This window comes from Balaenoptera physalus, assembly GCF_965194825.1.
Source record: "Balaenoptera physalus genome assembly, chromosome: 17".
NCBI classification, from domain to species: Eukaryota; Metazoa; Chordata; class Mammalia; order Artiodactyla; family Balaenopteridae; genus Balaenoptera; species Balaenoptera physalus.
This window is the reverse complement of record NC_138895.1, coordinates 75298059-75311007: the sequence shown is the minus strand read 5'-3', so window position 1 is coordinate 75311007 and position 12949 is coordinate 75298059. Positions and strand designations below refer to the sequence as shown.

At 45.8% G+C, this 12949-nt stretch overlaps 1 protein-coding gene across 9 annotated transcripts in view; it reads left to right on the top strand.

Annotated features, from left to right (window-relative positions):
* The window catches only part of ASAP1 (ArfGAP with SH3 domain, ankyrin repeat and PH domain 1), a 352675-nt gene that overhangs the window by 100344 nt on the left and 239382 nt on the right, over positions 1-12949 (top strand). For 4 of the 9 annotated variants that reach the window (XM_082434069.1, XM_082434072.1, XM_082434067.1 and 1 more), the window contains one exon: positions 7573-7689. The exons of 3 other annotated variants lie outside the window; for them this stretch is intronic. In XM_082434069.1, the coding sequence (XP_082290195.1) occupies positions 7573-7689 (117 nt within the window). Of the gene's footprint in view, positions 1-1512; positions 1576-7572; positions 7690-12949 lie in introns of all 9 variants that reach the window. 2 more of the 9 variants (XM_082434071.1, XM_082434074.1) reach the window with 2 other exon arrangements.

The window sequence follows — 12949 nt, the reverse complement described above, 5'->3', positions numbered from 1 at the left end:
GGAGAAGTACTGTCTGTAGCATGGACCAGACAATGGGGAGGAGGTTTAAGACTTGTAAGAGGTCAAGGCACAAAATGTAATCTTGGCATTTCGGAGGCGGAAGGAGCCTTAGAGATCACGGAGATCAACCACTGCATTTTCCAGACCATTGAGATTTCTCATCAGCCCTGAGTTTGCAGCCACTGGCCACTTCAGGACACAGAACCAGACACATCCCTTTAAATTAGTGCTTTTATTGATTTCAGCACTTACTGATCATCGCATTGTGTTTTAAGTAATTGATTTTGTTTTGTGTTTGAGCCCTGAGGTGGTTTTGGCAGGAAGGAAAAACAACTCTAAAAATTCTAGAAACTAATCAAATAGCACACTGCCTTCAGGTGGGAGGGAACTGCCCCTGGCTGGACCTTGTGACAGCCCTGCTCACCGCCTCTGCCCTGCCTTTCCCCCACTTACCACGTTGCCCCGTGGCCCCTTTTGCTCTATTCGAGATGACTTGTACCTTCGCTGACTCTTACAACTTGCTCTCCACCAGGACCTAAATTATCTGTCCCCATCTTTTCCACAGCACTGTGGTCCTTTAACAGCTGAGAAGCTTCCCAGCATCTTACATTTGTGGAGCACTTTACAGTTTACAAAGAATTTCGGTGTCTTTTTTCTCACTCTGAGAGGTATTGATAAAGTAACGATAGCTCAGAAAAATTAACTTGCTTGAAATCCCACAGAGGGTGAGTGTTGATTCCTGGTGAGCTGACTCTTGTTCCGTGGCGTTTTCTACAGCAAAGACCATCTTTTTCCTCCAAAAGTCTCCCTGAGGAAGAGTCGCTCTGTGTTTGTTCAGCTTGCCTCGCATTCCTTGGACTTGAGGACTCATTTCCCTCTCTCTCCTCGGGCGCTCCCGACTGCTGCACGGCCCGGGTGGGGGGGTGAGGTGCCCAGTCGTGCTCGGGTGCCCCCTCCCTGCACCCCAGTGAGTTTGATTGTCAGGCCATCCCCCCCCAGTTCGGGCTCAAGCACTTAGCAGAGCCCAGCAACAGCTGGCCTGGGCTGGGGAGTGGTGGGGGGATTGCCAGGGAGGTCTGTGGCGTGTCGGAGCCACAGGCTGGCCAGAGCGGCCGCAGGAGGTCAGCGCTGGCGTGGCAGGGAAGTGGCGATCACTGTCCTCGGTTTGCAGCTGGGGCAACCCAGCCTCAGAGCTGTCGCGCAGTCAGGAGGTGATGGAACCGGGGCCACTGCCGCCCAGCACGTACATTGTCCACCACACCCCCTTACAGGCTTCTCATAGCAGGAATGAAGAAGTTCCACAAAACTGTGCATGGCCAGCCAGAGTCCGCGCAGATAGTGCAGAAAGTTGGCCGGGCGGCTGCGGGCACTCCAGCCATCGGGGGTGACGTCCTTGGAGGAGCGCCCCCTCTTTATTTACCTGACACGCGTCTTCGGTTGCTGCTGCCGGCTACTGTGTGGAACACTTCCTGTAGGCAGGGTGCTTTCATCGTAGCCTTTAAAGTTTTTAAGGTACTTGCTGGGTGTTAGATGCCATCGACTGCATCCACTCAAACCCCACAGCCACCATTTAAGGTAGGTACTGTTCCTTACCCCCTTTCTAACTGTGCTGTTCGGGGAAAGTTACTTAGCTTCTCTGTGCCTTAGGCACCTGCTCCCAGCGTCACCGGAGTATTTATACTGTCCTGCTGCGTGAGGCTGTTGTGAGGGTGAGTGAGCGGCTGTGAGTGAAGCATCATGAGCACCTTAGGTAGTCTTATCCCCCAGTGCCTCAGTGTGTGCTGCAGGGTAAGCCACTCTGCCCCTCTGAGCCTGTTCCTTCATCTGTAAAATGTGCACAACAGGTATTGAAAGGATTTTGTGAGGCTGGAACGAGATAATGGCTCTTAGGCACCTTGTGGTCTACATCAGTACGTGGTAAATACTCGATACAAATGGCAGCTGTAAACACCATTCCCATGGGGAACTGGTTGTCACTCTTATGTGTAGAGTAGATTATAGGATCAGGGGGTCCTGTTAGCAAGGCTGGCCCCTGGCCACTCTCTGTTCAGACTTTAGAAAAGAGAATGTTTTGGTGAAAGGGAGAGATTTCAGGTTGGTAGAGGAGGAAAGTTCAAAGATTATTATAAAAACCAAAGGAAATGCAAGAAAACAGGTATGATGGAAGCTCCTTGAGAAGTTGTGGGTAAGGTTCTGCCAGCCTGTAGTACTTTAATTTTCGTGGGATGGAAGGAAACCTCCCCACCACCATCTCTGTACCCACCCAGCTTTCATTTCCTGAGAGGATATATCTGTCTTAGTTCAGGCTGCTAAAACAAAATAGACATGGTGCCTTATAAACAACAGAAATTTCTTTCTCACAGTTATGGGGTGGCTAGAAGTCTAAGATTGCTTGCCCTCATGGTCGGGTTCTGGTGAGAACCCTCTTTTGGGTTGCAGACAGCTGTCTTTCCTCTGTGTCCTCATGTGGTGGACCGGGTGAGGGCTCTCTCTGGGTCTCTTTCATAAGGGCACTAATCCCATTCAGGAGGGTGCCACCTCCTAAAGGCTCCACCTCCTAATACTGTCTCATTGGGAGGTTAGGGTTTCATCATATGAATTTTGAGGGCATGTAAATATTCAGTCCATTGCAATAACATTTTTTTTTCTGTTAATTATCATGGACATGTTAGGACTTGATTATTTGGGAAGGACCAGCATGCTTAATTAGTATTCAGAATTTATAATTTTTAACAGGGGTTCTCTTTGGAGTGTATTCATTTTTATTACCCTGTGGAGACTTATTTCTGAAAAAGCAATATGTTGTGTTGATTATCAGTGAGGAATCAGAGGCAAGTGGTTGGTGGTACAGGAGATGAACCCAGTTGCTGTTAAACATGGGACTTATATCGATTGATAGTCCTATAATCTATTTGAAGCATGCACCATTCATTTGGAGTTAAGATGATAGTTGTAGTAAGTAGATGCTAAATCAAACTTTAAAAAGTCATTTAACTTGGAAAACATATGAACATCTTTTAAAATATTTTGGAATCACTCCATCCTTTTACCACCCTGTGCCATTATTTTCTTGCTTTGACTGGCCGAGCCTTCCCTTATTTGCGTTTACAGGTTCTGGAGTGAGGTGGTCTGAGTCTGTTTAGCTGTTTCTCATTGCCCCTATTGTAGAGGTTCTCAAAGTATGGTCTTGGGGACTCTGGGGTTCCCAAGACTCCTGCAGGGGCTCTTTGAGGTCAAAACTATTTTCATAAAAATACTAGGGCACTAGTTGCCATATTCACTCTTACTCTCTCATACGTATCCAGAGTTGTTTTCCAGCGGCTACATGATGTGCGATGGTCTCATCTTCTGACAGCTAGTTAAAAGTGTGTTCTTGAGTTTGGAAAGTTTCTCAGTTTTAATTTCTCTTGCAGCCAATATCAATAGATATAACCCACTTTGAAATGGTAACAAACTTCTTTGGGATGTTCTGGTTTTGTAAGAATGTAAAGAGGTCCTGAGAACCACTGCTCAGTTGGGCAGAACCCTCCACAGCAGGCCACCTCTTGGGTCACTGGCCAGCCAGTGGCGGAGCCTGAGGGAGGCATGTGCCCCGGTCTGAGGTGCCCACCCTGGGCGGAGAGCGTCAGGGTCTTTTCTTCCAGCGAGGGGACACCGGATGTGTCCTGTACAGACCGCCAAGCCTGTTCCCTTTTCCTTTATGCCAGGGACCTTACATTTCTGTAAATGCAGTGGTCTCATCTTGTCTCTTCTGAGGCGCGGCATCCTTTTTGTGATACAAGTAATTTCAATGAACACATAAAGAATTTGAGAACAAAAGGACAAGGGTGTAGCGGAGTTGGGTCCCTTCTGGCAGCTGTCTTGCAAGGGTGGTTTTCAGAATGGAAATAAATTAGGAATTGTGGAGTTAGTGCTTTTCTTCAGAAATTCAGTGCCACATCCATGAGGTGAAACATTGGGCATTGCAGTTTTTCTGGTGATTTTCATCACAGAACTTCAGAATTCTTGTGAAAAATTCTGTGTGACTCTCTCCTGGTCTGCGTGGTGGAATTTTAATGGCACCAACGGCTCTTTCAGAGCCTCTTCCCTTTTTTCCTCCTTCCTGTCAGTGGTTTGCTGTGAGACCATCGCTCCACTCCCTTTTTCCTGGCCTGAAATTCTCCTTCCTCTGACAGGTATCAGAGTCGTAGACCACAGAGGAGGGCAGCATTAAGTGTCAGCCTCCGTCTGATAAGAAGAAAAGATGCATCAGGATCTTTTTTTCAGGATCAGCCCATGCCCAAGGCAAACATCAAGGCACCCGGCACTCTCCATTTTTGTTACTGATTTACAGGCTTGTCTTTGTCTAGACTAGAACTAGACTGAAAATCTACATAATGACTATGTCTTGCTGGTTTTTTGTTTGTACTGGGTACTCAGTGCCTATTTAAAGAGCGTGTGTGACCCATTAAATATTCACTGAATTACTGTATCAGTCATTCGTTGGCCTCTTCTCCAAGTGGGAGTCAGCCTGAGATTTAGGTGCGCCTCCTGCGAGTGATACATTCATTCAGCAGCAGGGGCCTCCGAGAAAGAGGCTGCTGGTAGCAGGGCTGCACGTCTCCTCTCCCGCCCCAAGCAATTCTTCTCTGACCCCAGACTTGCATACTTCGGTCAGCCAAACAAGGGCCGTGCGGGTGCTGAGCTCAGCTTTCTTGGAGAGGGCAGTCTAGTGATGTATGTTGTTCATCTGACGTGTCCCATGGAAATCTCACCATCTCACACTGAGAAATCATCACTGTAGTCCTCCCAGCCACATTTAGAACTCCTCTCAGGGAGAATACTAGGATATATCTAGTTACGTGACAAGTGCATGTTAGTGCTTCATTTACATTTGTGCCCTGAGCACTTGTCTGGCTGGCATACCCTTGTTTGGGGTCAGTTCCAAGTGCTTAGAGCAGGGTGCCTGTACACATGGCAGTGTGTGTTCTCCTTTCTGTTCACTTGAGTTCCTTACAGCAGGGACTCCCAGCGTGTCTGCCCCCAGCCCAGCACCAGTCACATGAACGACCGAATCTCAACACAGGTCTATAGAAGGAACGGGTGTGCATATATATGTTGCTTGAGAGCATGGGCTCACATCCAGGCTTTTCTTATTAGCACATGAGTGCTAGGAGGTTGACCTGATCAGCTGAGTGGCACCTGGGGGGACCTCGACCCTGAAGAGAAGAGATAGGACATAAGGAGGTCTGTATTGTTTCTCATTTCTGGATGATTCAGGAGGGAGCAGGTCCTAGAACCTCTGCACAAGGGGCTTGGGCTATAGTAGCTTGAAGGAGAAGAAGGATATTTTTGCATTTCTGTAGTTCTTCCCCATTCATGGGGGGTCAGCTGGGGTCTCTTTCTCTCTCTATCCCCCTCCTTTCTTTTCTGGTCCTGGTTGCATTGTGTGTAGTTGTTGTCATTGTTGAGCGATGACCTGTGCAGGCAGATAGCTTTAGTGTGAGTGGTAGAGTTGGAACTTAACTCCCTTCTCTTGACCCTCAACTTGGTTCTCCCTCCATTACCCCTGGACTGAAAGGCGGGAGGGAGAGCAGACAGCCATGGCGCCCCCTGACCTCCCAGTGCAAGGGATGCCTGTTGGAGAGGGCCAATGCTTTGACCCATGAACCAGTTTCCTGGAGCTGGTCTTGTAACTTAAGTTTGCTGCTGTATGTTTAGTTGCCGGTGGCTTCTATGTGGGTGATTTTTCCAGAAGAATATAACTGTTTTTGTCTGCTTTTAAGAGCAAGTGATTTCTTATGAGAAACATTGTGGACTTTTCCTGTTCTGGTGCCAAATTGTGGACTTTGATAAACAAACAAGCTGTGTATTTTGTGTTTGCGTTGGCTGTTAAAAAAAAATCATCTTTGATAACGTTTTTCAAGCCACCCAGTGGGCTTTTTTCAAGCCCCTTACAGTAAGAGGGAGGTTCCCCATAATAGCCCATTTATTGCATTATTCATTTTGGTTGAGTGCTATTTAATTATTGATGTTTCATTGAAGGCTGGTTTGGCCAACATAAGTAAGCAGCCTGACTGGGGAGAGATCCTTTTGTCCCTGTTGCTGGGCCAGAATTATCAGTGCTCTGAAACGTGCGAACTCAGCGACCGGCTCTGAGTCACTTGTCAGCTCGGGTTTTGCTGAAGTCCTCCAGCTGTTTGCTTATGGTGAGATGGGAGACGTTTGCCTCTAACTGGAACTGTTTGATGGAGAAATAGTTCCTTTCAAATGTTCTTGGGTGATTCCATTTGGGTTTTAACACTGTTCCAGCTGTTCTCCTGGGTCTGATGTCTGGTTTGGGTGCAGAGTTAATTTGCCCTTTCTGCCTCTCTAGCATTTTTTACTGAGGATGCAAATAGATACTTTTTTTTGTTTTTGGGTTTGGTAACTAATCGAAATGAGGACTGTCCAAAAGTGCTGTTTCCCCTTGGTTGCCTTTACCACGTTCCTCCCAAATCTGCAAAAGAGTTTGCAGCTTTCCTGCATCCTTCTGTCGCATCACATGATGAGTGTGGATACCCATTCACCTCGCCTCCCTCTGTTATTTGGTACAGAGGAGGCATTCCTTTAGTTTATTGCCTCGTCTTTATACAGCTTGCTTTGAATGTGTTTCCTAGACTTAGACCTGTGTTTCTCAAACTTTGAGGTGCATACAGATTACCTGGGGAGTTTGTTAAAGTGCTGATTCTGATTTAGTCGGTGTTGGGGAAGGCCCAACATTCTGCGTTTCTAACGAGCTCTCAAGTGATGCTGCCGTTGGTGGTCCAGAGGCCACCTACGCTGTGAGTCGGAAGGACGAAAACCATTGATCTGCAGCGTCACGCACACATATGCACACATGTGAAAACACGCATACACGTAAGCACACACACGCACACACACCTTTGTTTATTTAACTTGGCCTCCTTGGCCACGACTGTGATTAAGTGTGAGGCAAGAATCACTTCCTTGGATTGACTGGCTGATCGTTCATTCTTTCAGTAAACATTTATCTTGGGTCATACGAGTGGGAGGCCTGATGGCTTTGAAAGGGCTGTTGCCGAGGCTTCTTTTTGCACTGTTTTAATCCCAGTTGCCCATCCCTGGCGGGCAGTGATCTGACAGCGTTTGGAGTCAAGTAGTCTACAAGGCATTGTAGCTTGCCTGCATCCTGGGCCTCCATTCCGGTATCTCACGTGGAAATCTTGTATCCTAGCGATCAGACTTCAGCATCATTAAGGTGCCTGCAATTTGCATATTTTTTAAGATCCTGGAAATTTATTGCAAATCATTGGACTGACTCAGCCGTGTTGTAAAGGAAGGAACGGTTTCCATAACAGTTTTACTAACCTCTTGCTTGGCTTACACTCGCGGAGTGCTCACAGGGCTTTCCCAGGAGCTGCATTTCCCGATGACCTCTGATGTCTCTCTGTGACCGAAGAGCCCCAGGAGCCCCCGGTAGGGTGGGGACACAGCCTCAGCGGCAGGGCTGCTGTAGCCTTTATCGCCGTGAGAGGCAAAGTCAGGCCCGGAATCTGACCCCCAACTCTTTCCATCTCTTTTTCCACTTAGGCGGCTGTGTACTCTCCAGACGCTGCTGATTCCTGGCTTTGGATTACAGTCTTTCCATATCCCAGTGTACACGAGCAGGGTGATTCTTGTGGTTCACTCTGTCAGCTCAGGGCAGAAGTAAGTGTGACCAGCCAGGGTTTGGACATGAGGGACGTGGGTTTGGATCCTGGCTGTATCGCTTACTATTTGCCAATTTACTATACCTCTCTCTGCCTCAGTTTCTTTGAGCCTTAGTTTCTCCATCTGTTAAATAGGACTCATACACTGACCTTGCTGAGTGATAGTGGGGATGAAATGAATTGATCTATTCAAATGCCTGGTGGAAGGTCTGCTCCATGATAGGTGTCCAATTAATGGTCATTCTGGTGGTGAACATGATCAGGGCCATCAAATGAAAAGGAAGGGGATCCAGCCTGAGACAATGTCCACAGTAGAGAGGAAGGAACGGGCAGGAAGCGTGCTTTCGTTTACCCTGAAGGGAGGAGAGAAGACATCAGTCATCTTTAGGCTTCTTGTGTCAGTGACAGAGCAGTGCGATCAGAGGATTTGGGGAATGAGAGTCAGCACAGAAAGGTGAAGGAAAGGGAAGAAGCTTAGTGTGCTGAGAGGTCTGAGGTGTGAAGATCTGGTGTATATATTTGTATCAACTAAAGGGAAGGTTTATTTATGATAAAAGTACTTTGTTAATGGGGTGACTGTTCTTCATCCCATTGCTGTTTTATATTAGTAAATGGAGGGCTGTTGCTATGTGAGAGGATGCCCAGTTTTTCCAGAGTCTGAAAAGGGATCTGTGTTGATGTTGTAGTATAAAAAGTACTCTGTGATAGGGTACAGGGCTGCCAAACGAGTGAAAGGAACAGGAAGTTGCCACACACAAAATAGAAAAAGGTCTTTCATTCATTTTGTGTTTTGTTTCCTCCGAGTTGTTAAATAAAAGTTTATTTTGGTCACGTTCTACAACTAGAAGTAATTTTTAAGCCATCAGAGTGGTTTTGAGGAACTGTGGAATGATATCAAGATAACTGTCTTTGCTTTATGGCATGAAGGTCTGTTCAAATTTGGTTACGCATCTTCTAGTTTAAAAGTGAGAAACAGACCATATATATGTTGTCTCCTGAAGTCTAGCTGGGTTTGAGTGGAGAGAGCAGGTAGAGCTCTTGGGAGGCTGAGGCTTATGGAAGACTTCAGTACTAAATGAATGAAGAGCTGCAGTTTTGTGATAGCATTTCATCACGTGCTTTTCTTTTTCCGTTACCCAAGAAGCATACTTGATACACCCGATTTTTGTTACCTCGAAATGCAGATGTAGCTCCTTATATGTGGGCCTCAGTAGCTCTGCTTGGTTTATGGGACAATGTTCACTCTCCTTTGGCCGCCAGACCTAGAGTCTTGTGCCCCTCTGCCCTCCTTCCCTGCTGCCTGAAGGCACGGGAGCAACTGGAAAGCATCCTGCTGTTTCGAGTCTCCTGGCCTCCTCCCCCACTTTCTTCCCCCTGGACCAGATGAGCACCTACTCATCTTTCTGGACTGAGCTCAGATGTCACCACTGGAAAAGACCTTTCCCAGCTGTTGTTCCCTGTCTTTGTGCACACCTGGCCCAGCACCTGTGGGGCTTCTTGGGACTTTGCTGGTGGTGGTGGAGGCCTTCTGTAGTCTCAGCTTCTGTGGGACAGCACCATGCTTGCCATGTAACGGGTCCTCCAGAAATAGTGCTGAATGAATAAATACATCTAATATTTTATCAATATGATCTGCAAAAATATTAATCTTTTGATATTGTGACCATTGGATATAAACCTTTCTGCTTCAGGATGGGAAATGCCTTGTCATAACTTTTTTATTATTTTTATTATAGCCGTGCCTGTTTATTGTAGAAATAGAGGAGAAAATAAAAGTCGCCTAGAATCCTATCACCTGAAGATGATCAAAGTTAGTATTTTGGGTTATAATTCTTTGGAAAATACCCTTTTAAGTAATCCAACTGGTTTGGATGGGGGAGAGCATTTAGGAAGTGAGAGGTAGAAAGATAGTCTACAGCAGATGTATCATCGTAATTTCCCCTTGAGGTTTGAGAGCATGCCTGGTTTGGCCTCCAAACGTTCATCGTGAAAGGTTGAACGGTTTTATGCTAGAATCTTTGTGAGTGTTGTTATTTCTAGTTCTTTCTGTAATGTGAAGACATTTTCCTTAGACCACTCATCACTTTATTTTCCCATTTTAAAAGACATTTCTCTCTAGCCACTATAGATTCGTTAGATTTTTTTATATAAAAAACATTTTCTAAAGTATTTTTTATAAAAATGAAATGAAAATTGTGCCTTCATGTAATGGACAGCCATTGGCATGTTATGGGCTTCTCCTTCCTGGTGGGGAGATGAATAAAGAACACCCTTTGATTTGAAAGAAGTGATAAGGGAGAAGTAGAACGTAAATTAGGGTGAGATTTACTAGAGAGGGAGCCTTTTTATTCTATTCTCAGCTGTTTAGGAGAAAGAAAAACATTTTTTTAATATGAAAAAAGTCCTTTTGCATTCTGGAATACTCCCAAAAGCATTGCTATTGACGTTAAATTCCATTTGGGTTTGGAATTACAAAATTTTTAAAGTGTTGAAGTAAAAGTAGTTCTTTGTATTATTTTTTATTTGATACAAACAACGGTAGCATAAACTAAGCTACAGTTATATAATCACAGAAACTAGTATAAAAGTGGTTATTTAACTTGAAATGGGATTGAATATTCAAAAGTACAGATGGGGTGGACGGGTTTCTGGGCCAAGTGAGGTTTCCTTACTCAGCAGGGCATGAGGGAGCTAGAGCTAGAGTGTTTCCATTGGACCCACTGCCAGTGGTGATGGGCGTGGAGACATGGGATGGCCCAGGCATTCAGTGTCTTCAGTGACAGCACTATAAAAATGAATAGCAGAAGCAAGAAGTTTCTCCAGAAGCTCTGACAAATCAGATCGTTTGGTCACAGTTGAACGAAAAATTCCAGATAATGGTCCTGAAATAATATGACCCAGTGAAAAATATGACCCCGAACCAAATAAACAGAGAAGCCTCAAAGAGAGGCTTTTGCTCTTGGATTTGAAATAGTAGCCATAGCAGTATTTTCTGTTCTCTGTGTCAGCCTTACAATATAAGTTATTCCATCACACTGTCTCTGGACATAGTGGTTCTGAGCGAGCAATCCTAGCCCTTGGGGCCAAAGAAATATTCAGGGACCCACTCTGTGGTTCTCTGGCTTTGGACCTCCATCTTTCTACTTGTCAGCATTTGTGGATTCTTTTTTCTTTTTTTTAATTGAAGTATAGTTGATTTACAATATCATGTTAGTTTCAGGTGTACAGTACAGTGATTCAGTTTTATATATACACCCCTTGTCTCTTCCTTAACTAAAGCATCCCTCCCCTCTTCCTTAACATTGGAACCCACCGCACTTAAATTTAAGATTAGCTGCCAATGGAATGTGTGTCTGCTAGGTTCTAGGTGCTTTATATATTGTGTCTCCTTTACATAAATCTGCTGGGAAGTAGTTTTACCTTCATTGTGCACCTCGGGAAAGTTAGCATTGGAAAGGCTTACCTAGCCCAGGTCACAGCTAAAAAAATGACGGACTCAGGTTTTGAGCCCAGATTTTTCTGATGCCAAAGCCCATTTTTGGCACACTGTACCAGGCTGCTGCTGAGAAAAAAGTGAGAGTAGAAGTGAAATGAGTTTGCACCTTCAGAAGTACCCCCATAGGGACAATGAATTGGATTCAATATATTCTTCATGGCCTTATGAATAATTTTCAATTTGAGGCACTTTAATAGGCTCAAGAAGGATTGTATGTAAAGGTAGGCTGAATTCTCAGATGACAAAAAATAAACCATGGATTTATTTGATAGAATCCTGTACTCTCTCCCACCCCCCATACAGACATAAATACGCAGTTAATATGGGAAAAGAAACAGTGACCCATCGTAAAGCTTACCCACAGGACAGATTCCCTTTGGCAATGTAAATCTTAAGTGTTCCGGAAGGCCTCACATCAGACTAAGTTCAGTTTAATTTGATTCTGGCATTGTTTGAGCACCTGCTGTGTGCCCGTTCGGTGGTGGATGCTGAGGGGGAGGTAACAGAATGAATTAGACATGATTTCTGCCCAGAAGGTGTTCACAGGTGAATGGGGACTAGGGAGAGGGTACAGAGGTAACTATAACGTGGCAGGGCTTGTGAGCAGTGCTGTGAAGATGGTTCAGGTTCACATCGCTCTGGGAGTGCAAGTGAAGCCACAGCTGGTTCCAACTGGGGAGATCTTAGACCGTCCTTTCTGACCTAGACCATGAAGGACAGACGAGTGGAACATTCCAGGCAGAGGACACCCTTTGAGCAAAGGGCCAAGGTGGGATGGTACAGGGTGGAATGGAGACTGACTTCCGTGTGGGTAGAAGGAGGCGGCATCCCCATGGCGATGGTATCGGCTTTATTTCATGCCTGTTCAGTTTGATTTGATGAAGCAATCAATCTCTCTCTCTGTCTTTCTCTGTTAAATGCCTTTTATGTTTTATGTTTTGTTGGGGGTGTGTGTGGAAGAGATTCATTTCCAGCTGGGTCCAGCTGCAATGAAAATGTCCTGTTTGACAAATTGAGGAATTAGATTACAACCCTCTCTCCTTGAAAGCTAGGGCAGTAGCTGTAACATCAAACATCCCTCACTGTGGAGGCAGGACAGGAGGGAGGTGTTGATATAGGGCTGCTGGGTGTGTTGACTTAAAAATTATTTGAAAAAATAGGGCTGTGTTGCCCCAGTTGATTAATCAATGTGGCTCCTCGCTGAGCCCTGGGGGTTTTCTCCGAGGAGAACTTAGGATGGCGCTATCAGGGGCTGCCCCAGCAGAGAAGTGCAGGATATCGTAGGTGGGCAAACATTTTTTATTGAAAGAATTAGTACATTTTTATGCCTTTCTATTTAGTTTCTCTTTTAGAGCTCTTTTTTTCTTAAAATGTAAAAGACATTCAACTTTAAAATTTTGAAAACACCTTGAGTTTTCGGTACCCAGTTAATAATGAGCCAGTGACACGTTTGCACAGGAGATCTGGAGTTAGGAGACCAGTGTCACCGGTGGAGCTTTGAGCGGGCCGCGCAGCCACCCACCCAGGCCCCTTTCTACAGCTGTCAGATGATGGACTGAGACCAGCTGACCTCCGAGGGCCTCTCACACAGTAGCCCCTAGGAAGTGGAACGCAGAAATCCCGGGGCCCGGATCCTAGCTCCGCACTTGGCCATGTGGACGTTGTGCAAGGAGGCGAGTCGAAGCTGGGGAGCTCGATGCCGTCCCACAGGGAGGCTCCCAGCCACGTCTGTGCCGCAGCCGGGGGCCACATTTGAGAGGAG